Here is a 25464-nt window from a genome sequence, read left to right as displayed (position 1 = left end):
ACTCTGCTGCTGAAAATCTTTACTGACCACAGGCATTTAAAATTGTGTTCCTGTTTTCAGGTGATGCAGTTTTTTAATCAGATGGCTGGTAATGAGTATGTTGGATTCAGTAATGCAACGTAAGTTTGCTATTTTAAATTATAGCTTATGAATTATTTTGGTGATGGCATTTTTTAAAATGCTGTTCTCACTTCAAGAAATGTTTATTGATTGTGCTAGAAAAAAGGGCTACATATGCTTTCTAAGGCATGTTCTTGAAACATGTAGACTTGAGGTTGTAGGCAAGAGTTACAGGATTTTGATTGTCTTAGAGCTCAAATATTTGAGTAACAAATGACAAATTCTCCGATTCTGTATATTTAGGTTTATAATAGTAGTAGTTAGCTTGTACCTTTTCAGTGGTATTCAAAGCAGGTTGTATTCAGGTACAATAAATATCTAATATTATTGTTAATTTTAAGTGTGTGAACTTTACCTATATCAGCTTCAGACACAATCTGTTGCCTAAGGCAAAGGGTGAGATAATACTACCCCCAGGCATAGTGGGGAGAGCTCCAGTCAGGGAGCAGGGGGTCCCCTCATTCAGAATATTGTCTAGGTGGTTGTCCCAAGAAAATAGGAAAGAAGATTCCCAGGCTATATAACTTTTAAAAAAAAATTGTAATACTGTTCATATGCAGCAAAATTTGTAGTTTGTGTACCCTGGGACTCGTAATTAAAAAAAAAAAAACCTGACACTGCACACTGAACTGGCATTTTGTTAAATGTAAATTTCTTTCATCCTGCTAGACCAGTCCGGACTGCATTATGAAGCCCTACTAGCAGGTGGAGGCAGAGAAGCTGGAACTTCCAATGGCACCACCGATAGTGGGGCAGCCTGGAACTTGTCAATATTTCTTTGTCTTTAGGATGGTGCAAGTTGGACTAGTACAGCAGGATTTCTTCAAAGCAGGCCAGACTCCACAGGAAAGTTCATGGCCTTCAGCCCATACGTTTGAGCTCTTGGCCAGTGTTTGCTCCTAGGGATTGGTTCACAGACTTTATAGTAGTAGAGCACAGATGGCTCCAATTCTCCATAGCCCCAAGCTTTAGCCCACGGCCACTAGCTCAGCAATGCAAGCTGGCAGGGTTCCTGTGGGGGGGGGGGGAGTTTTCTCTTCTTTTTGTTTCCTTGCCCCCGCCTCCCCCCAATTACAGAACTTGAGAGGCAGGCAGCAGCAGTGGAGGAGCAGGTGTGAACTAGCTGGCCTTCTGTGATTCATCAGGTTGGGGTGTGAGAGCAGCGGGAGTTTCCTTGTTAACTTCAGCGCTGATGACAGAGGTTATCATTAAATAAGGCAGCTGTGGTTGAGCTTACTGAATTGCAAACTGTGACTGATGCACAAGGGGATGGCATGCTAATGAGATGCACAGAAATTTAACAGCCAGTGCACAAAGGTTGCTGTTAAATTTCTGTGCACACCATCCCCCTTGTGCATCGGTTGCTGTTTGTGACAGATAAGCTTTCAATGCAACCACCATGGGGATTTTTGAGCTGTGCGAGGGGGGGGGGGTGCCCTCAAAGGTTCTGTGGTGGTTCAGTGGACCCCTTCTCATACCTCCTCCCCACCACGCACAACAAATCCGTTGTGGTTAGTGGAGTGGCACCATATGTATTTAGCCCCTCTGGGCAGGGGCTGGGTACTGCCATTTTGAGAAGGGCAGGCCCAGAGGCAGGAGGGAGTTGGCGTTATTCCTGCCTCCTACGTTTACTAGAGGTAGAGGGAGGGGAAGGGGGGTCATGTCAAGCCACTAGACACCACAGAATTGTGTGGGGGGGCATGAGAGGGGGTCCACTAGACCCCCTTGGATTTTTTTGGGTGCAGGAGGGGGGTAGGGGAGGGGACACGGAGGTCCGCTGTATCACCAGGGAGGTTTTATTGGGGGGGGGGGGGGATTCGGGGGTCCGCTGTATCACCAGGGAGTTTTAAGGTTGGGGGTGGTCGGGAGGGGGGTCCACTAGACCACCAGGGGTACCGTGCAAAACTTAACAGTTCCAGATGTGCCGTTAAGTTTTGCACGGAAATGTCTGTGCATTGGGTGAAATGATCATTTTAGTACTGATGAGCTAGTTTGTGTTGGGTTAGCGGTAGCTGCTACAGGGAACGGTAAAAGGGACGCAGAACCCCTTTGTGCTTTAGACTTTTAAATTACGTTTGCTTTAGACTGGCTACAGCTAGTCTAAAGCAAATGTTGCAAGCATAAGCTTTGTGCATCTCCCCCTTAGTGTGGCTGGAGGGCTCAGATATGCCTACTGGCAGGTGTAGCAAGGCATGTGGAAGCTAGCATGTCAGCAGTGCTGACTCGCCTTCTGCCCTATATGCAACGGGGTGGCACCGATTTCAGAATTGGGAAGCTCAAAGGTACTTCTGGAACAATTGCAGGTGGCTTTGTTGGGTTTAGAGCTGGACCCTGTTTCCACTGCACCAGCTGCTGTGGAGCCATTTTTGGTGGGACCACCAAACTGCAAAACTCCTTTGTGGCCCAAGGGAGGGGGTACAGGAGCACTTAGCTCTGGTGACCCCCACACCCCAAGAGGGTAGGTCAGGAGTGGGCCCCACTTGAATCAAGATATCATTCCCTCTGACTGTCTGAGGAAAGCACTGCTAGAGTTTTGGGACTGGTTTCCTGATCAGTCAGAAATTACTTTAGAAGCACAGTGTGTGCTGGGGGTCCAGAAGCCCTTCAAGGTCTTTGCCCATATGAGCAAACAGCCATGCTTCTGAGTGAAGATTCTGACACTGAGCAAGTCCTAATCCTGCCTCATCCTCAGTGGAGGAAGTCTGGAGGAGGAGGATGTTTCACAGAGAGGAACTGCCTTCTGTGATTGATCAGGTGATGTCCACTGCATGTCTCTATGTTGGTGCAAGAGGAGGCCATGGATGGAGAGATTACACAGTATGGTAGCCAAAAAGCTCCCAGATTCGAGAAGGCCCAATTGTCATACTACGTTGGTGGTTGAATCCGCCCTCAAATGAGCTAGGCGCTCCAGGACTCATGCCATGGCAACCCCAGGTAGAGAGGCCAGGACAATGGATTTGTTTGGGAGGAAGACTTTTCAGGCCTCTATGCTCATTTCCTGCATCCTGTCCTGCACGAGCCTGTGCTTGCAGTCTGTGCTCTGCAGCACACTCAGTCTGGCGGACTGTTTCCTACAGGAGCAGGCTACTGAGCTTCGCCAGTTGGCCAGTAAGTAGCTAGACTTTAGGAAATACCTGGCCAAAGGGGCTTATGACAGTTCTGATGTGGCGTCCAGACTCTCCGCCATGGCTGTGGGGATGTGCAGACTCTCTTGGCTGTGTCTCTCTGACCTGAAACTGGTGGTTCAGGAGAAATTAGCAGACATCATGTGTGGAGTGGACAAATCATTTGGAGATAAATGTGGAAGAGGTCACTGATCTCGTGAAGAAACACATGGATACCATCCAAATCTCAGCACCCTCTTCCAGTGGGCCTAGGTGGCGACTCTGGTTACTCTCATAGGTTCCTGCTGTGTCCAGGAGTCCCAGTGCCAGTGTCCCTGAGCCTGCCAACCCCATCCTCAGAAGTGGAGGAGGTCGCTGACCTCATAAAGAAACACACGGATACCATCCAAACATTATCTCGGCACCCTCCACATTCCGGAGATTTTTCAGTGGACCTAGGCAGTGACTCTATTACTTTCAAAGGCTTAGGTTCCTGCTGCCCTCCTGCTCCCAGGGCCAGTGTCCATAAGCCCGCCAATCCGTTTCTCAGAAATCACAGTCGTTGCCTCAGTCAGCGCAAAGGACGAGCTTTTGACTGGCTCCAGGAGAGCATAGCCACACATAGTGACCATCCCAGACAGCCTTCTGGTGGGAGAGAGGCTGAATTTTTACCATCACAGGTGGCCCTTTGTAACCTCCGACTGTGGGTTCTTCAAATAGTCACGGTTACTCCTTCTGTTGGCGGCAAAACCACGAAATTGCCCACTGAGATCATCTTCGCTCAGCTCTCAGCACAAACAAATACTTGTAGAGGAAATCTCCACCCTTCTCCAGGCCAATGCTCTTGAGCCCGTGCCTCCAGGGAAAGAAGGGAAGGGATTCTGGTCCAAGCACTTGTGTCCAAAAATACAAGGGGATTTTGTCCCATCCTAGACCTAAGGGCCCTGAACAAATTCCTGTTCAAAGAAAAGTTCGTGATGATTTCCCTAGGCACCCTTTTCTGTATGATTCAAGTAGACGACTGGCTATTCTCTTTGGACCTAAAGGAATGCCTGCAACCACATTTCGATACTTTGCATTGGAAAACACTACCAGTACTGCATACTGCCATTTGGCCCTCGCGTCAGCTTCCAGGGTATTCACCAAACATCTAGCAGTAATAGTGGCATATCTACGCAGGTTGGGAGTGTATGTGTTTCCCTGTCTGGATGATTGACTGGTCAAGTGCACATCGCAGGAGGTGATGTCGGTCAATGTGCCTAACTATTCGGGTGTTGGAGTTACTAGAGTTCATTATAAAATACCCAAAGTCCCACCTACTCCCAGTCCCGTAATTGGAATACATAGGAGCCCTGCTAGATACATTGCAGGCTCAGGCTTTTCTTCCACAAGCCAGGGCAGGGACTTTAACCAACACTCACCTTGCAGGTCACAGTTCAGCATGCATATGTTGAGATTGATAGGCCACATGCCACACCTCCACTTGAGAGAAGCCCAGTGGACCCTAGCTTCCCAGTGGTCTCATGTGGCTGGGAACCTAGCAGATGTCATTCAGGTTTCTCTAGGGTTGACGCGTGCCCTTCTCTGATGGACAATTCAGATGAATTTGACTGTGGGACTTCCACTCTAAACTCCATCTCTTCAGAAGGTGCTAATGACAGATGCATCCAACCTGTGCTGGGGATGTGCTCAGGAAACAGAACTTCATATCAATCTCCTCAAGCTGCGGCCCATTTGGAATGCTTTAAAAGCTTTCAGAGATTGACTGCAAAACCAAATTATTCTCATCCAAACAGACAACCAGGTTGAAGGGTTTTATGCAAACAAGTAGGGGGGTATGGGATCCCTACCCTTCTGTCAGGAGGCAGTGAGGATGTGGCAGTGGTCCCTTCACAAGATGGGCCTCTGAGCCATATACCTTCCAGGAAAAAACAACTGCTTAGCTGGCAGACTGAGATTTCCTTATAGGGTGCTTAGGCCCTTCCCAGTGCATCCCAGGATGCACCAAGCAGGGGCTGGGTGCTGCCATTTTGGAAGCAGGAGGAAGGAAGCATCCTTCTGCCTCCTACATCAAGGTAGGTGGAAGGGTTTAGGGTGGAGGGGAATCCTGCTAGACCACCAGAGCTTATTATTGGCCACCAGGAAGTCTGATCTGGCCAAGGGCCGGGAGGGGGGGAGGAGGTCCATTGGACCACCATGGAGATCCTTTTTGTTAGGGGGGAGGTCCACTGGATCACTAAGGATGGGAGTCAGTAGGAGGTCCGCTGGACCACCAGGGAAGTTTAAGGTCTTGGGGGGGGTTGGGTCTGGGGTCGGGGCCCACTGGACCACCAGGGATACCTTTAAAGTTTTTGGGTCGGTGAGGGGGGGGGGGGGGGGTCTGTTCACTGAGCTCCTTTATGGGGAGCAGTCTGCTTGCACTATATACTCTACTATATACAGCTCCAGACCGGCTGTAAAATTTTGCACGTTAAAGGTAGGTGCTCATTACACGGAAATGTCTGTGCTTTGCTCAGAATGCTCATTTTATTACTAATGTGCATATTGGAATGCATTTGCATAGGGTTGTCAGTAGCTGCTATGGGGAACGGTAAAAGTGACGCAGAACCTCTTTGTACATTAGACGCTAAATAACATTTGCTTGAGACAGGCTACAACCTTTCTAAAGCAAACGTTGCAAGCACAGTAAGCTTTGTGCATAGGGCCCATAGTGCTAGGACTTTGGAATAAAAATTTTAATGTGAACAGATTTCCTTTTCTGGATTGTTGTACTCTGTCTTAGAAGTATCTGCTAAAGGTAGTTTGATAGGTTTGTAAGCAGCCTGTTTGTGTCTTAAAACAGAAAATATCACTACAGTCTAGAGAATTAGTATTAGGACTTGGTTCATGCACAGACAATTTGTCTGTTATTCAGGATGTTGGGCTTTAATTATTAAGGTAGAAGGTCTCTGCCTATATACTGTAATCAAAATTCTATCCTGAGTGTAGTCATTCATGCAGACAAATATGTAACAGTGTACAGAAGCTAATTAAATTGACAGAAGACCAGAAGTCAGTCAAGTGCAATAGAGGGCCAATCTATAACTTGGCACCTCAAAGTTAGGTGCCTTGATGCTGAGTGCCCACTGTATAATGGCATCTTGGCCACCTACATGCTGTTGTAGAATACTAGCACCAGTTGGCATTGATATCTCTGTTTGTGACTGCTTATAAGTTGGCATGCCTAAGTTTGCCATGTGGTGCGCACAACATATTCTATACGTTATGCACTTAAGTAGGTGCCATGCCCATGCTCCGCCCATGTGCACGTTCTTTGCACTTACATGCCACTTTATAGAATAGCACATAGGCATTTCCTTTGATGTTTGATTTCCTTACAGCTCTGTGCAGAAAATGTTCATGGTTTGATTAGGGCTAAAGGTAGGTTTGGAAAACTGGATCTGTTCAAATATATTTGAAAGTCTCATCTTTATCTTGTAGATTCCAGTCTGAAAGAGAAACAGGAGATCGGAATTTTGCAATAGGATACTACTTAAAAGAGAAAAAGGTTTCTTACGTTTTTGTTTTTATTAATATGTTGATTGAATATGCTTGCATTGGGTTTTGTATTTTAAACTGTATTGCAATTTATATCCCACAATTACCTTTATGGTTCAATGCAGATTACAATAAAAACCAGTCGATTTAGTCTGGGAAGTAACAAAGTTAAAACTGGAAAATTACAGAATACAATATACTCAAAAAAATTTAATTTCCTAAATAATGAGTCGGTTTATTGTGTGAGAAATAAATCTTCTCATTATGTCAGTCTTCTGCGTCCAGATACCACTTGACAGTCACTTTCTCACAACTCCTTGATCAGGTTGGCAGGTATTAGCTTACAGTAAGGAGTACTTCAGTTCTGTCAGTTTTATTCTGTTGTGGAAAATTACTTAGCCATTTCTATGTACCTTTTATCATTTCAGTGTTTTCCTGAGCAAACGGACATGGTTGCTATTTTAGACTTCTACTTCCAGGTAAAAGATATAATATTGGGAAGACTTAGGTACTTTAAATCATAGTACTGCTTAAAATGATTTTGGTTAAATAAGGCCTCTGAATTGCCTACCCATCCTTGAATAATATAACTTGAACACATACTTTTATTTAATGCTGGCATTTAAGTGGCTCTTAGTATAAACTGGTTTGTCTTGCAGCATGTAATTCTGTTGTAATAACTCTCATGTACTTCAGATTCTAATGGGCTACATGTTCGCGGAGCCTTTGTGTCATGCACCTGTTCATCAACTTTAAATATTTTTATAGTTGAACTATGAACAGCATAAAAATGCAAACTGGCCCCAATGGATTGTCCTGAGGCGTCAGCTCAGAAATATATAGTTCATCTGGCAAGGAGCCTTGTGATTGCGAATACTGATATAAATTTTACTAAGTACAGGTGATCCACTGGTGGTGGTGGGTGATTTCTTACAGTTAGTGTTGAGCATTTGAATTGCAGCATGCTTGTAGTCTCTGTGCTGCCTTTGGTATTGCCTTTATTGTTTGTATTTATATCCCACATTTTTGCAATCAAATCGGGTTCAATGTGTCTAACATATTTTCTCTGACGACAAGCAGGCTTATTAATTCTCACAAGTGGGTGACGATGACCCGCTTTCCCGTGCCAGAATTTACAAAAGTCTAATGAGAGTTTTGAGGAATGCAAAACATGCTCCACCACGCATGAGCGAGTGCCTTGCCGCGAGAATGTGGTCTCAGTTCTTTTTCTACCACGGTGAGGAGCGGGCGTGTTTTTTTTTTTTTTTTTTTTACCGTCTCCTCTCATTGCTCTGTCCTAGAGAGCTTTTTTTGTGCCTTTCGGCTATTTTTCATTTATTTTTTCATCCTTTATTGTGTTCCTCTTGGAACCTCCGTCCTTTTATTTTCCCTTAAGTATTGGCAATTTTGCCCAGTTTTAAGTTTCCTTTTATTTTCCTTCGTCATCAGGCCGCTTTTAGGCCTTGACTTCAGCCGGGAATTTGCCCTTTCTTTTTGCCGTGACTTGCCCCTTTTTCAGGCACCATCACTTTGTTTAATTTAGCTGAGGAAGTTTTTCCTTCCATGTCCACAAAGGTTCCCAGTGGCTTCAAGCACTGTCCCCGGTGCAATCGGACAATCTCTGGGAAAGACACCCATTCTTCGTGTTCTACAGTGTTTTGGGCCTGATCATAGCTCCACTAACTGTGTTCTCTTTCTTCACATCGTAGACACCGGGCCTCCACCTGCTTCGAGGCCTCCTGCTGTGCAGGGCCCCTGGGACTGTCCATCGTCTGACCCAACCCCAAGGCGACATGTAGATTCGATGTCGGCAACGAGGAGCCTCAGTGACATGCTTCAGGCAAAGGCCAAGAAGCATCAGCATCGGTCGCCCTTGACGCATGGTTCCAGGAGCTCGGGGCATTGAAGGATTTGGCATTCAAGAAGCGTCAACGGCGGGAGGACTGTTCCCCCTCCATACTGGAGGTGCCGATGTGTCTGTCTCCTAGCAGCCAAGACCCTGGTCCTGTATCAACCCCAGCAGTTCAGCAGTTTGCACATGAGCTGGTACCCCAGCTTTTCTCGGTGTCGGCCTTCAATGAGCGCATCCAGTCCTTGATCCCTGAGCTGCTGGATGGCCTCATACAAAGGTGTGCATCGGCATCAGGGGGTGCTTGCGCCTACCCTGCCTCCTGTTATGGCCCCGTTTGGCCCTCAGCCTGTAGTGTGGCCTCTGTGTCGACTGCCACCCAAGCTGGTACTCCCTCAACGTCAGTGGAGGAAGCTTTGCTGGAGTCGAGGCAGGAGCCGACTTCTCAGTGCCATTTTAGAGGACGTGGCTCTTCCACATTGAGGCAGGTTTGGTCTCAACACTCCCATCGAGAGGTATTGTCTGACACCGAGGAGGAGCGCTCATGGGATTCAGTGGAGGATCCAAGTTACTTTTTCTCGGATGAGTCCTGTGGAATCCCCTCTGAACCCTATCCTCCACCTGAAAGGAGAAAGTCTCCGGGAGAGCCTTTCATTTTCTTCTTTTGTACAGGAACTGGCTGGTGCCATGACATTTCCTTTGGAAGTGGAGGATGAGCCCAGGGCCAAGATGCTCGGGATCCTGGACTACACATCTCCTAAGAATGCTGTGACTGCCCCTCTCCATGAGGTACTCAGGGAAGTTCTTGTCAGGACCTGGGAGTCTCCTCAGTTGATGTCCAGGAAGAGTGACACCCAGTTCTGGTTCCACAGTTCACCTGGTTTTGATAGGCCTCGATTGCCTCACAATTCCATGGTAGTGGAATCCACTCTCATAAGAACCAGGAGTTCCTGGGACTATGCCTTAGCACACCTAGGCAGAAGCTAGAACCCTGGATTCTTTTGGGAGGAAGATGTACCAGGCTTCAAAGCTCCTTTCCCGAATGCAATCTTAACGAGCGTCCACTTTTGAAACTCAGTGCGCAAGTTGTCTGACCTGGCTGAGACACTCTCGAGCAGGCCGAGTCAGCTCGCCAGTTGGTCAAGCAGCAGAAGGCGTGTCAAAAGTTCTTGGCCAGGGGCACTTAAGACACTTCTGATGTGGTATCCAGGATCTCTGCTCAAAGTATAGCAATGCATAGACTCTCATGGTTGCGTTTGTCTGACGTGGAGCATTCTGTTCAGTATAGGTTGGCAGAAGCCCCATGCCAGTGGAATAATCTTTTTGGAGAGAAGATTGAGGAGGTCACAGACCAAATCAAAAAACACACTGATACCATCTCTTCTCTCTCTCTCTCCCACCGGGCGCCTTCTGGATCAGCCTCCTCAGCTAGGAGGACTTTTGGCAACCCAAGGAGGAGTTCTTATTACTATCCTAGGCGGAGGTACAACCCTTTGGCTCACCAGCCTACTCGGGCTCAACCCTAGTATGCTCGTGCGCCAAAGGCCCCTGCTGCTTCCCAAGCAAAGCAAAGGACAAGCTTTTGACTGGCTCCAACAGAGCATAGCCACAGTGAAAGTTTGCGTCCCAGACAACTTGCCAGTCTGGGGGAGATTGACGTTTTTTCACGAAAGGTGGCCTCTTATAACCGATGTGTTCTTCAAATAGTCTGTCTCGGATATGCCCTCAGTTGGTATGTCAAACTTCCAAATTGCCCACTGAGAGCTCATTCGTTCAGCTCTCAGCAAAAGCATGTACTTGCAGAGGATCTCTCCACCATTCTGAAGGCCCTTGCGGGCGAACCTGTTCCACCAGGGGAAGATGGGAAGGAATTCTATTCCAGGTACTTCCTTATGCAAAAGAAAACAGGGGGGATGCTTCCATCCTAGACTTAAGGAACCTGAGCAAATTTCTAGTCTGAGAAAAGTTCAGGATTGGGCTTAAGGGATGCATATACTTGTATTCTGATACTTCCAGCCCACCAGAAGTATCTTCGATTTTGGCTGGGAGCATATCCCTTTCAGTACTGCGTGTTGCCTTTTGGCCTCGTGTCAGCTCCCAGGGTCTTCACCCAATGTCTAGCACTAGTTGCAGCATCGCTATGCAGACTGGGAGTCCATGTGTTCCAGTATCTTGACAATTGGCTTGTGAAGAGCACTTCAGAGGAGGGTGCTCAGGAGTCCATGCGGATGACTATTCGGGTGCTCAAGCTACTAGGGTTTTTTTTTAAACTAGCCCAAGTCCCATCTCAGCCCTGTCCAGCAATTGGAGTTCATAGTAGCTCTGCTCGATACTCAGATGGTTCAAGCCTACCTCCCATACACAAGAGTGTGTCCAAGGTTCGTGCATGCATGTGATGCATGTGGGAAAGAGGAACCCAAACTATAACTACATCATACAAGGTTCAGCATTGGGAGTCACGGAGCGAGAAAGGGATCTAGGTGTCATCGTTGATGATACGTTGAAAACTTCTGCTCAATGTGCTGCTGCGGCTAGGAAAGCAAATAGGATGTTGGGTATCATTAGGAAAGGGATTGAAAACAAAAATAAGGATATTATTCTGCCGTTGTATCGCTCCATGGTGCGACCGCACCTTGAGTATTGTGTTCAATTCTGGTCGCCACACCTCAGAAAAGACATAGTGGAATTGGAAAAAGTGCAGAGAAGGGCGACAAAGATGATACAGGGGATGGGACGACTTCCCTATCAGGATAGGCTGAAGAGGCTGGGGCTGTTCAGCTTGGAGAAAAGGCGGCTAAGGGGAGATATGATAGAGGTCTGTAAGATAATGAGTGGAATGGAATGGGTTGATGTGGAGCGTCTGTTTACGCTTTCCAAAAATACTAGGACAAGGGGGCATGCGATGAAGCTGCAGTGTGGTAAATTTAAAACGAATCGTAGGAAATATTTCTTCACTCAACATGTACTTAAACTCTGGGATTCACTGCTGGAAAAAGGTGGTTAAGGCGGTTAACTTAGCGGACTTCAAAAAAGGGTTGAACGGCTTCCTGGAGGAAAAAACCATAGAATGTTATTGAATAGACGAGGGAATAATACAGTATTTCTAGAATGGGCGGGACAAATTGCTTGTTCTTTTGGCCGCTGGACCCTTGGTCTGTCCCAGCATGGCGATGCTTATGTACTTAGTTTCAGGTTAATCTGCATTTATGTGCATGCCATTGCGAGGCCCAATTGACCAATGTTTGTTGTTCTTGATGAGCTCGGATGCTAGGGATTCCCCACTTGTGAGAATTAATAAGCCTGCTTGTCCTCGGAGAAAGCGCAGGTACTTAACTGTAGCAGGTGTTCTCCAAGGACAGCAGGCTTTATAGTCTCACAATCCCTCCCACCTCCCCTTGGAGTTGTCTCCTTTTGTAGTATTTTTACTTTATTTTTTACTGTATTATTAAACTGAGGAGACCACGTTCTCATGGCAGGCGGGAAGGCACTCACGCATGTGCGGTGGACTGTCTCACACTGCACAAAGTTCTCATTAGACTTTTGTAAATTCTAGACCAGGCAATGCAGGTCAGTGTCACCCATTTGTGGGAATATAAAGCCTGCTGTTCTCGGGGAACACCTGCTACAGGTAAGTACCTGCGCTAAACTAACAATACAAATTAGTGAATACATCATATAAAAGACTTGTAAAGTTGAATTAAACAGTGATTAAATAGAATGTGATAATTAGAATAACATTATGACATGAAAAAGAATGGCAATGGACACGTTTCGTTAGGATTCTTCCTTTATAGGGGGATCCGTCGGTAAAAAAAAAAAGAAAAATTCTTTCAGTTGTTTTGTGTGCACCACTTGCTGATAACATTATTTTTCTCTTCAAGTTGTGTTCCATTGAAGTGACCTGTGAATCAGCCAGTGTGATGGCAGCCACTCTGGCTAATGGTGGGTTCTGTCCAATCACAGGCGAGAGAGTGCTCAGTCCTGAAGCTGTCAGAAACACTCTGAGTTTAATGCATTCCTGTGGCATGTATGACTTTTCAGGACAGTTTGCTTTTCATGTAAGTAACTTTCAGAAGTTTCTGGCTTCAGGTTTGATCTATAATGATTTAGGACTGAGTATTTGAGTTTTTAAACTTTTTCTTGGTACAGTGTTTGAAAAAAAATGCATGATAATTGTTTAGAAATATCAGATTGCCTAACCTGAAGAATTAGAATTGCTTTATTTCTTCAGCCCACAAGAAATAGGAGGATTTTTATCCTGACTTTCTCTAAAGTTGGCAAAACTGAAAATCATATTTTGATGGTTAAACAGTTAGTAGATATCCTGGTCATAGAGCAGTGGGCTTTGGCCTAGGTTGTGAGATGCTAGAATGGTGGACTAATTCATAGCGCTTACATGTATTATTACAGTTTATATTCCCCATCATCCATGCACAAGTTCAGTCTGAACAGATGAAACCTTTTAAAAGTATAATAATGTATTCCATATCATCAAGCTGATCAATCCATAGACTGGTGGGTTGTGTCCATCTACCAGCAGGTGGAGATAGAGAGCAAACTTTTGCCTCCCTATATGTGGTCATGTGCTGCCGGAAACTCCTCAGTATGTTCTCTATCTCAGCAGGTGGTGGTCACACACAGCAGCAGCTCTGGCTAGGCCTCCAAGCCTAATCCTTAGGTTTTGTTGAGGCCTGGGGTTGAGGGCTCTTTTGAGCAAGTGCAAACCTGGTGGTGCCAGGTCCCTCCTTTTCTCCCCCCTCCCGCTGGCTCCGTTTAAAAAAAAAAAAAAAAATAGTTTTAAACGTCTTTAAAGGCGTTTAATTCGACGTTTCTTTAAACGTTCATTGCAGCTACTCACTGGGACACCAGTTCGTTACAGCTCGGAGCGGCAAGCAGGTAATTTTACCTTTTTATAGCGGGCAGGGGTTCCCCGATTCTTCTCCTCGTGGCAATGGCGTCGGAGGGCGAGGGCGCAAAGGGTCGCGCCCCGGATCGCTGGAGCGCTTCTAGAGGGGATGCGGGGGTTTTACAACCTGATTCGCCCTTGATGGGTGATAGTTTAGTGACCGATGAATGTCCCGGTCGTTCCTCTGGCGTGGCGGTTTTTTCCCGCCATAAACGCCCATCCCCCGCTCCTCGCCTCCGCCATCTTGGCCGGCCACGCGGCTCGGACGGCTTCTTCGGGGCCGCCCTTGAGGTTGGAGACATTAATGCCATGAACGCCCTTAATTTGGGCGACGGCACAAAAGCGGCTAAAGTTAAGCGCCGTTCTTCCCGCGCGGCTCCTTCACGGAGTTTCGCGCCGGACGCCATTTTGGATGCGTAGCATGTCTCTCCCCCGCTATTGCGAGCGCCGGTTGAGAGTGCGTCTAGGGCTGTTGCCCAGGCTGCGGAAGTGCACAGTCTGGGGGGTTTCTCCCCCGAGTTTGTTTTGCTGCTGCATCAGGCTTTCCTCATGCAAAACGCTGCCCCTGCTCCCTCTTCTGATAAAGAGGTTGAGGTTCCCAGAGGTAAACGCCCTCGGGTTGATTTCCAGGCCTTGGAGGACTTTTGTCTCCTCCGATGTAGATGAGGGCAGCGTGTCTGAGGTCTCCCAACGATCCTTTGCGGATTCCTTGGAGGAGATAGATCCCCGCTCGGATGGAGCGGATGACCCCTCTGCAGCGCGGCTTTTTAGCCCAGAGGATTTGCCCAACCTGTTGTTACAGGCCATGGACACTTTGAAGATTTCCTCTCCGGAGGACATCTCTCCCTCAGCCCCTGTTGGCTCTGCCATTATGCTGGGGACGAAGCGCCCGCCTAGAACCTTCCACGTGCATGATGCCATGCACACCTTAATTGCGGCTCAATGGGATGTCCCGGAAACGAGCCTTAAAGTGGCTAGGGCTATGTCCCGCCTCTATCCTTTGGCTGTGAGTGAACGTGAGGCCTATCTGTGGCCTACCGTGGATTCTTTAATCACTGCGGTGACTAAGAAAACGGCGTTGCCGGTGGAAGGTGGCACGGCCCTAAAGGACGCCCAAGACAGAAGTTTGGAGGCGGCCTTAAGGTCGTCCTTTGAGGCAGCTGCTTTAAGTTTGCAGGCCTCAGTTTGCGGCTCCTATGTGGCCAGGGCGTGCCGGACTATGGTGCAGCGGGCTTCCCCCTCGGATCATTCCTTGAGGGCTGATTGGCCGGCCCTGGAATCGGGCTTAGCCTATTTGGCAGACTTGCTGTATGATGTCTGGAGAGCCTCAGCTAAAGGCATGGCTCAGACAGTCTCTGCGCGGCGGTGGCTTTGGCTGAAACATTGGTCTGCTGACCACGCCTCTAAATCCCGCCTGGCTAGATTGCCTTTTAAAGGCAAGCTGCTCTTTGGGGTCGAGCTGGACAAAATCGTGACCGATCTCGGCACGTCTAAGGGCAAGAAATTACCAGAGGTCAGGGCTCGGGTTAGTACTCGTCCCGATACCTCCAGAGGACGGTTGCAGGAAGCCCATCGGTACCGCCCGGGCAAGTCGGGTTCCTCTGCCCCCTCTTCCTTCAAGAGGAATTTCTCCCCCAAGCAGCATTCCTTTCGCAGAGACCGCCGTCCCGGAGGTGCTCCCTCCGGTCCTCCCCCAGGGTCTCGTACCCAATGACGGGGCCTTGGTCCACGCCCCAGTGCAGATTGGAGGACGGCTGTCCTCGTTTCTGGGCGAGTGGACCACTATAACTTCAGACGCGTGGGTGCTGGAAGTCATCAGAGACGGCTACAAGCTAGAGTTCTGCCAACCCTTAAGAGACGGGTTTGTACTCTCTCCCTGCAAGTCTCCGGTCAAGCTGTGGTAGTGCAGCAGACCTTGGACAACCTGATCCGCCTGGGTGCGGTCGTTCCGGTGCCAAAAAATCAGATTGGCAAGGGACATTACTCCATTTACTTTGTGGTTCCAAAGAAAGGAGGTTCTGTCCGGCCTATCCTCGACCTCAAAGGGGTCAATCGGGCCTGGAAAGTGAGGCACTTTCGCATGGAGACTCTCCGCTCTGTTATAGCGGCAGTGAAGGCAGGAGAGTTCTTGGCTTCCTTGGACATCAAGGAAGCGTACCTGCATATTCCCATCTGGCCTCCTCTCCAACGCTTTCTGCGTTTTACAGTCCTGAGACGACACTTCCAGTTCAGAGCCCTCCCTTTCGGGTTGGCTACTGCTCCGCGGACCTTTTCCAAAGTAATGGGGGTCATAGCGGCCTTCCTGCTAAAGGAAGGAGTACAAGTCCATCCTTATCTGGACGACTGGTTGATCCGAGCCCCCTCTTATGCAGAGTGCGGCAAAGCTATGGACCGGGTAGTTGCTCTTTTGAGCTCCCTGGGATGGATCATCAACTGGAAGAAGAGCCAGCTGCGCCCGACTCAGTCCCTGGTGTATCTGGGAGTTCGATTCGACACCCAAGTGGGCAGAGTGTTCCTGCCAGACAATCGGATTGTCAAGCTTCAGGCTCAGGTGGACTAGTTCCTAGTAGCCTCTCCTATTCGGGCTTGGGACTACGTGCAGCTGTTGGGCTCTATGACGGCCACGATGGAAGTAGGGCCCTGGGCCAGGGCTCATATGAGACCACTACAGCTATCTCTGCTGCTGCGCTGGACTCCGATGTCGGAGGATTATGCTGTGCGCCTTCCCGTGGACCCAGCAGTGCGCAAGGCGCTGAGCTGGTGGACGCAGACAGACAAGTTGTCTGCAGGATTGCCTCTGGTGACCCCGGAGTGGATTGTCGTCACGACAGACGCCTCTTTGATGGGCTGGGGAGCCCACTGCTTGGGAAGGACAGCGCAGGGGCTCTAGTCTCCTGCAGAGGCAAGTGGTCTATCAACCTCCTGGAACTCAGAGCCATTCGGTTGGTGTTATTGGAGTTCATCCCGGTACTGGTGTTGAAGCCTGTACGGGTCCTGTCGGACAATGCCACGGCTGTGGCCTATATCAACCGCCAGGGAGGTACCAAGAGCGCCCCTCTAGCCAGGAGGCTATGAGTCTTTGCCAGTGGGCGGAAGCGAACCTGGAGCAGCTTTCAGCGGCCCACATTGCCGGAGTCATGAATGTCAAGGCGGACTTTCTCAGTCGCCATACCTTGGAGCCCGGAGAGTGGCAACTATCTGCTCAGGCGTTCTTGGACATCACGAAGCGCTGGGGCCAGCCGAGCCTAGATCTGATGGCGTCATCGGCCAGTGGCCAAGTGCCGCGCTTTTTCAGCAGAGGACGGGACCCTCGATCCCTGGGAGTAGATGCTCTTCTCCAACAGTGGCCGACACAAGAGCTCCTCTATGTGTTCCCGCCCTGGCCCATGTTGGGCAGGGTGCTAGACCGGGTGGCAAAGCATCCCGGCAGGGTAATCCTGGTGGGTCCGGATTGGCCCAGACGTCCCTGGTATGCGGACTTGTTCAGGCTCTCAGTCGACGATCCTCTGCGGCTGTCAGTGGAGCAGGGCCTGTTACATCAGGGTCCCGTGGTGATGGAGTATCCCTCTCCCTTTGGTCTTACGGCCTGGCTATTGAGCGGCAGCGTCTGAGGAAGCAGGGCTTCTCAGACAAGGTCATCGCCACTATGCTGAGAGCGAGGAAGCGCTCTACTTCTACTGCTTACGCCAGGGTTTGGCGTATCTTTGCAGCATGGTGTGAAGCAGGCTCACTTTCTCCCTTCGCTGCTCCAATTTCTTCAGTGTTGGCGTTCCTGCAAGAAGGTCTGGAGAAAGGCCTGTCGCTCAGTTCCCTTAAAGTCCAGGTAGTGGCTCTGGCTTGCTTCAGGGGCCGCCTGAAGGGTGCTTCCCTGGCTTCGCAGCCAGATGTGGTGCGCTTTCTCAAGGGAGTTAATCACCTGCGCCCTCCTCTGCACTCAGTGGTGCCTGCGTGGAATCTCAACCTGGTGCTAAGAGCATTGCAGAAGCCGCCTTTGGAACCCTTGTCGAGGGCATCTCTGAAAGACCTGACGTTGAAAGCAGTCTTTTTGGTGGCTATCACTTCAGCCAGAAGAGTTTCCGAGCTCCAGGCGCTCTCATGTCGAGAGCCTTTTCTGCAGTTCACTGAGGCAGGAGTGACTATTCGCACAGTGCCTGCCTTCCTGCCCAAGATTGGTTCTCGCTTCCATGTGAATCAGCAGCTCTGTCTCCCTTCCTTTCGTAGGGAGGACTACCCAGAGGAGTACTCCGCTCTTGAATATCTGGATGTGAGACGAGTCATCATCAGATACTTGGAAGTGACCAATGATTTCCGGAAATCGGATCATCTGTTTGTCCTGTTTGCAAGTCCTCGTAAGGGTCTGCAGGCTGCTAAGCCTACAGTGGCAAGATGGGTCAAGGAAGCCATTGCAGCGGCTTATGTGGCTGCGGGGAAGGTGCCGCCTATCCAGCTGAAGGCTCACTCCACGAGAGCTCAGGCGGCCTCGATGGCAGAGGCCGGATCCGTCTCCTTGGAAGAGATATGCAAGGCGGCAACGTGGGCTTCGGCTCATACATTCTCCAAGCATTACCGTTTGACTGTGGCTGCACGGGCGGAGGCCCGGTTTGGAGCTTCAGTGTTGAGGTCAGGGATTTCAATGTCCCGCCCTGGGTGAGTACTGCTTCGGTACATCCCACCAGTCTATGGATTGATCAGCTTGATGATATGGAAGGTAAAATTATGTATAATCATACCTGATAATTTTCTTTCCATTAATCATAGCTGATCAATCCATAGCCCCTCCCAGATATCTGTACTGTTTATATTCTGGTTGAATTTTAGGTTCAAGTTTAGCCTTCAGTTACTTCAGGAGGACTTCGTGTTCAAGTTCTTCTTTCACTTGGATTCTTCAAGAGTTGAGACGAGTTTGTGTTACAGTGAGCTGCTGCATTCCTCTCCCCTCCGTTTTACGGGGCTGGATTGAGACATAAATTCTGCCGGCGCTCCCTCCCGCTTCGTGCGGCTGTAGGGCAGCTTTGTACCCCTCCCGCTTCGGCGGTGTTAGGGTCAGTCAGCTCCTCCCGCGGTTGCGGTTGCAGGATAAGCCAGATCCCCCCGCATCGGCGGGTGTGGTGTCCCTCCCCCGCTCCGCGGGGATGAGCTGGACGGATTCCCCTCCCCACTTGTGTGGGGATGAGCTGGGTTAATTCCCCTCCCCCGTTTCGGCGGTGGTGAGCTGGGCAGAGTGTCCCTTCGTGGGTGTAATTCTCTAAGTGCTGAGTCCTGCGGATGGAGCTTTGATATCGACATACTGAGGAGTTTCCGGCAGCACATGACCACATATAGGGAGGCAAAAGTTTGCTCTCTATCTCCACCTGCTGGTAGATGGACACAACCCACCAGTCTATGGATTGATCAGCTATGATTAATGGAAAGAAAATTATCAGGTATGATTATACATAATTTTACCATAAGAGCCTTAAGTAAAAACAAATTGCAGATAAATAACCCTTTAAAGAACTCTAAAATCATACACCAAATATTTAAACATGTAAACCCGTAACACAATGTCACGATTATCTAGATCTTCACAACTTTTTCCATTAAAATGAAGTTGCTGAGAAAGTTGGTGAAGATTGGTAACAAATGTGTATTTGCTTATCCTGTTAGACCAGTCCCAAGTAATGGGTTGTGTCCCCATACCAGCAAATGGAAGGCAGAGAAATTTGAGCATTCTGGTGACGACATTGCTATGAGGAGTGGTGCAGCCTGGAACACTTCAGTAATTCTCTGCCTCTAGCAAAGGGTTGGGCAGCCACAGTCTTTGAGGGCCACAGCCCAATCGGGTTTTTAAGATTGCCACAGTCAGGGCCGCCGAGAGACAAACCCAGGCCTGGGGCAAACGCCTGCCCCGCTTGCTTGTCCTGCTCCTGTCACTATGCGCGGAAACATTCCAAAGGGCTCGGCACTAGCATTGCTCTCCTGTTCCTGTGCACAGCAGCGCCATAGAGCAGAGTCCTTCCTTCCTTCCTGCCACATCCAAAGAGACTGTTTGAACGCGTCAGGAAGGACGTAATCTGGTCTCTGGCGCTGCCTCACACAAGAACAGGAGAGCAATGCTAGCACCGGGCGGGCCCCCTTGGATGCTGGGCCCTGGGGAATTTTGCCTCCCCTGCCCCTCCCCCTTCTCGGCAGCTCTGTCCACCATGAATATGCACAAGACTGATTGCATGTACTGCTTCCATTGTATGTAAATAGATCTCATGTATATTCATTGTGGAAATGTTGAAAACATGATTGGAATATTAGTATAGTGTATGAATTTTTATGTTTTTAGGATTACAGTGAACTTTTGGTATCTAGTGGAATACAAGAAGGATATATTATATTGTATTGAGTCATGGCCCTCAAGGACTCTGGTTGCCCACCCCTGTTGTAGCAGATGGTGAAGCAGAATAATAGATTCAGCCTGACTCCCTGGGCCTTAGGCTGCAGCACCGAGGCTGAGTTCATAGCCATATTCCTGTGGATTGGCCCATGGACTTTCTCCAGTTGAGCTCAGTGTGGCTTTGCTTTCTGTGGCCCTTAGCTTGGCCTACAGGCCGCCTTGGGGTTAGGATCCCCTGCCAGCAGGGTAAGTCTCTGTATCTTTCTTGCCTTCTGAGCTCCTTCTTCTACCCAGGTGCGCTTTCAGTAAAAAATGAGAAAGGCAAAAGCTACTTTTAGCTCTTTACAATAAAAATGAGAAGGCAAAAGCTACTTTTAGCTCTTTACAATAAAAATGAGAAAGCAAAAGCTACTTTTAGCTCTTTACAATAAAAAAAAAAAAAAAAGGAGTGTAGCACATAGCAGGAGCAAGGCAGAAGTAGCACAGCCTCAGAATGGCAGAGGAGAAGAGTAGTTCGTCAGTTTGGGTGGGTAGAGAATTCCCTAGGTGGCCTCCCGGGTGGATTCTTTCAAGACTTTAATTTTGCAGATCACTGTGAGAGGGAGAGAGGGGTGGAGCCACACATATGCACGGCAGCTGGCTCCTACCACCCCTGTGCAATGAGGGAGGTCTTGTTTCAGAGCTGTGGGTGCTGCCAGATGAGCAGTCTGTGAGTACCCGCCCACTAGACCTGCAGCCCGCCAACATGAGTAGGGAGCCAGTTTCAGCAAGAACAGCAGCCATCTTGCCACCAGCCTACATGGTTCCTCTGCTTTCTGGGTCAAGATATGTGGCTGTTTCCTCTGTAGTTGGAGCATAAGGGATGCCTTTGTATTCTAGCGGGTTTGGGGGCCCCAAGTGGATTTTTAACTGGTTTCATGTAGGTCCCCTCCCAGAGGTTCCAAAGATTTATTTTGGAGTCAGCAGATCTCTGGGCAGTCAGAGGTTTGAGGTTTTTCGCTTGGGGCCAGTTGCCTCAGGCAGCCTGGCATGCCAATGACTTCTTGCCTGAGGGTATTATCTGACTATTAGTGGAATGAAGCGGCGGCTTGGTGGGGGGCCCTGAAGGATAATGATTCTCACCCTTCAGGGTTGGGGGGGGAGAGTTCACCTGAGCCAAGGGAAACTTCCTCTGGTGAGGAAGGAGGCAAGTCCCCAGTGGTGAAGCTCTTCCTTCTCTAACAAACTATGTATTAAAAGGTATTCCATATTCCTGGGGCAGCTTCACCAGAGGTTTCTGATAGGGGGGTATCAGGAAGCCGTCCAAAGCTTTTCCTCTCCATGGGGCCCTATTGCAGATGATCCTGTCAGAGTGGCAAGTAATGGATTTTGTTCTCAAGGGTGCCAAAGTTATGAGCTATATCCCCTGCCTCGAGAGGACTTGAATAAACTGGCATTTGGTCATGCCTTGATGTCTGAAGTAACAGGCAAACAGAAGCTGCTGAAGCCAGGCCTTTGCTCCTTTTCATATTAAGGATTTGGGTGGTAGTTACGTGGCAAGAGACCTCCCTAAGTGCAGCAGTTCCCAGCCTCTCCTGAGATGCAGATTTGTTCTTATACTTTTTCTCCAGTTTCAATGGGAAATGTTTGCCTTTGAAATTTTATATAGTCTGTGGGTAAAAAGTACTGGTTGGCTTCACACATTACATGAGGGAGTTCTGTGCCATGCAGGATTGGTGCCAAGTTCTCCTCCCCTGCAAAGTTCTACTTTTGTCATGCAGATCTTGCTGTGGGGAGCAAACAATGGCTACAAGGAAGAAGCAGCAGCATCACTTTGTAACCTTGTGAGACCCATATCAAAATAAGAGAGGTCATGCTGGCTGCAGTAGCCGCATCAGCCAGTGCAGCCAGAGGAAGCAAGTGAGGCAGTATTGGAGTTGTGTGCCCAGCCTGTCCCACAGGTGTTATTCCTAATTGTTCCCACAGACTTTGATGGTTTACTGGGAGTGTTAAGGAGCTGCCTGGCCAGAGACTGAATGTCAGTCTCCTGTGCCCTACTCTAAAGCCCAGCAATGGTCCCGGCCCTTTCTACTACTACTACTACTACTATTTAGCATTTCTATAGCGCTACAAGGCGTATGCAGCGCTACACAAACATAGAAGAAAGACAGTCCCTGCTCAAAGAGCTTACAATCTAATAACAGGCTGAATCAATCTCTGGCAGTTCATTTTATACTCTGTTGCCGCTGTTCACATCCCAGCCATCAATCCAGTCCATGGGAACAGTGTTAACTAAAAAAAAAGTAGTAGCTGTCAGGGAGCAGTGGAGGATAGAGGAGAAATAGAACAAGAGCAATAGAAGCAGTCCCTCCCCCCCCCCCCCCCCCCCCCCCCGAGCAAAGCAGGAGGTATTTTTGGAGGGGTTGGAGAAATAGAAAATTGGGACTAGTGGTTCAGCCTGGGGGGAGGGGGGTTCGCTTTCCAGACTGGTGGGGGGGGGGGAGCTGGTATGGGGGCTTCAAATCTAGAGGGAGCAGAGAGAGAAGCTGGGGGCAAAGGGGAAACCCTGCATGTACTTTGGGGGAGATCAAGCTGAGAGGGGATACAGATGGAGTGGTGAAGCCTGAAGAAGGAGTTCAGGACTTATGGGGAATTATACCAAAATTGAAAAAAAGCTGCATCTTTGAGTAACATTTTTTTTGTATTGCATCATAAATGAATTATTCAAATACTGTAATTATATTGTGTTATGTGGGCGAGTAATCTTAAAATATTGTAAAAAAAAAAAATCTGCAAACATGCACATTTTTTTTGCGCAGAATCACCCCCCCCCCCCAAGTAACACACTTAAAATTTCTGTTTGCTTCTTTAGAAAAAGAGTTATCAAACATTAATAAGTGACATCAGGATATTTGATTAATCAAAATGCTTGTACTAAGAACCAGATATAGTAAAAGGTTTCTTATTTTTAGGTTTATGAGATAAAAATAAGCTTAATACATTCTTGCTTTGTTTTATAAAAGATTTGTAAAATAAAGGAATGTAGAATTTTTCTTTTTATTGGTAATTTTTAAACATGCCCATCATGTCCCATAACTCAACAATAACGTAATTACAGCTTTCCACAAAACCCGTAGCAAACTGTACAGTATCAACAACCCTTACACACAACACTCCCATCACACAGTCCAACCTTTCCCGCTGAAGTTGAACCAGAGCAGGTTTCAGAGGAGAGCTCCCTTGGTCTACCATCAGACCCTTTCCCAACTTGCAGAGCTTGGTGTGCAGTGTGGTGGAGTTTGCATATTCTTTACCATCAGACAAAGCCACAGAACTCAGTGTGTTAGCCAAGCAGAAGGAGTGCTGAAAGCACTGGTCCCAGGCAACCTACGATGCTTTTGATGTGGCATCCAGAATTTCTTCATTTAAGTACTGGCATGTGCATACTTGCCTGGCTGTATGTCTCAGACCTAGAACCAGTAGTTCAGATGTCCCATGCCAAGATGACAGTCTTTTGGGGGACAAAGTGGAGGAGGTCACAGACCTCATCAAGAAAAGACACATACCGTGAGGATCTTCTCTTGGATCACTCTTTCTGTGGCCTCCACTTCTCAGTGGTTTTTTTGGCGGAAACCGAAGGAGATCCTATCGCTCTCAAAGATGTAGGTATACTCCTTCAGCCCACTCTTCCCAGCAGTGCTGGAGGGCCTGCTCAAGACCTAGGCAGCAGAGGCCCCAAAATGCCCATCCAGCAACACAGTCAAGGTAAGGAACAAGCTTTTGACTGGCTCAGAGACCATAGCCGCAATAAAAGTGATTGACTTGATGGCCTTTTATAACCTCCGATTGGTGGGTTCTTCAAATAGTCTTTGGGAGGGTTACGCCCTAAATTGGCATCAAGTTCCTCCAGATTGCCCACTATAAGTGTCATTAAGCTCTCAGCACCAGGCCTTGCTTGCAGAGGCAGTCTTCCATTCTACAGGCCCTTGTGTTTAAGCCCATAGCACCAGGGGAAGACGGGAAGGGATTTGATTCCAAGTACTTCCTCATGCCCAAAAAGACGGGGGAGGGAGGGGATTTGATCTCATCCTAGATCTAAGGGCCCTGAAGAAATATCTGATCAAAAAAGTTCAGGATGGTTTCCCTGGACGCCCTGCTCCCCCATGATTCAGGAAAAACTCTGGACTTAAAGGATGCCTACACTCCTGTACAGCTAAGTCCATGTCACAGGGCATATCTCAGGTTTTGAGTGGGGAACTATCACAACCGGTATCTTGTACTGCCCTTTGGCCTCACATCTGTTCCTCAGATATTTACAAAATGTTTTGCCGTAGTCACAGCGTGTCTAGGCAAACTGTGAGTGCATGTGTTTCCCTACCTAGACGATTGGCTGATCAAGAGCACATCTAAAGGCGCAGAGCTCAGGAATCAATGCAAAGGACCATTTGAGTGTTGGACTAGAGTTTCTTGTAAACTATTCAAAGTTCTACTTTCTGCCAGTTTAGCAATTGGAGTTCATTGGAGCCCTGTCAGACACAGTTCAAACATGGGCCTTCCTTCTAGATATCAAGGCAGAGGCATTGATAACCATTGCCCAGCAGGTCACAGCTTTGCAGATGGTGTGGTTGTTAGGGCAGATGGCTTCCACAGTGCATGTTGCACCCATGACATGTCTCCATTTCAGAGAGGCTCAATGGACCCCAACTTCATATTGCTCTCCGCCCTTAGGGAACCTAGTGGATGTAGTCTCTGTCACTCCCATTCTGAAAGAATTGCTTATGTGGTGAATGATTTGGTCCAATATGATCATGGGTCTTCCATTCTAAATTTGATTTGGCTATGGCTGTTTTTCCTTCCGTGTCATCTAAGGTTCCCAGTGGCTTCAAGGACTTCACTCGGTGCAACACGACTATCTCTGGCAAGGACATCCATTCTTGGTGTCTACAGTGTTTGGGGCCTGATCATACCCTTGCAAACTGTATTCCCTGTCTTTGTATGAAGAAGAGAACACAGTTGGCCAGAGAGGTTCAGAAAGAAAAGATTTCTGGAGCTAGGGTCGGTATCTTCAACATCAGCATCTGGTGTTGCATCGACATCGGGCGCGTCGGTCCATATGGCTGCGAGACCCTTGCACACTGGGAGTGACTGTGCATTCACCATAGAAGTCTGCCCAGTACTGTCCTTGTTCTAAAATGTCTGAAGTTAACGTTGAAGCCCTTGAAAAGCTTGAATGTTGAGAGCATAGAGTTTGCATCCCTCCAACTCCATGAAAGTGTCTCCCAGATCCTGCTTGCTTCCAGAAAAAGGTTCTGTTAAAGAGGTCACACAATTTTAAATGGAAGTGGTTTGCTGTCTGATGTGAAGGTAAGGCCTTAGATCATATTTCTTGCCCTACACAAACACCGCTTTAAAATTTTCTACATCTTTCTGATCCTGGCCTCAAGACCAACTCTGTAAGGGTTCACCTCTGTGCAGTTGCCGCTTATCATCACCGTGTGGAAGGTAAGCCCATCTCTGTGCAGACCTTAGTTGATTTGATTTTATGAGAGCTTTGTCATAGAACCTCAATATCGTCCTCACCCAGCTGACGAAAGCTCCTTTTGAA

General features: G+C 48.3%; 1 protein-coding gene across 3 annotated transcripts in view; it reads left to right on the top strand.

Annotated features, from left to right (window-relative positions):
• GLS (glutaminase) overlaps window positions 1–25464 on the top strand; it is a 256417-nt gene that overhangs the window by 147500 nt on the left and 83453 nt on the right. For all 3 annotated transcript variants that reach the window (XM_030208976.1, XM_030208975.1, XM_030208974.1), the window contains exons 9-12: window positions 61–119; window positions 6705–6771; window positions 7190–7240; window positions 12492–12668. In XM_030208976.1, coding sequence (XP_030064836.1) covers window positions 61–119; window positions 6705–6771; window positions 7190–7240; window positions 12492–12668 — 354 coding nt within the window. The remainder of the gene's footprint in view (window positions 1–60; window positions 120–6704; window positions 6772–7189; window positions 7241–12491; window positions 12669–25464) is intronic.

The sequence above is a fragment of the Microcaecilia unicolor genome, chromosome 7 (assembly GCF_901765095.1).
Source record: "Microcaecilia unicolor chromosome 7, aMicUni1.1, whole genome shotgun sequence".
In the NCBI taxonomy this organism is placed as follows: Eukaryota; Metazoa; Chordata; class Amphibia; order Gymnophiona; family Siphonopidae; genus Microcaecilia; species Microcaecilia unicolor.
Note: the sequence above shows the minus strand (reverse complement) of the source record. Positions and strands in the feature narration are given on the sequence as shown.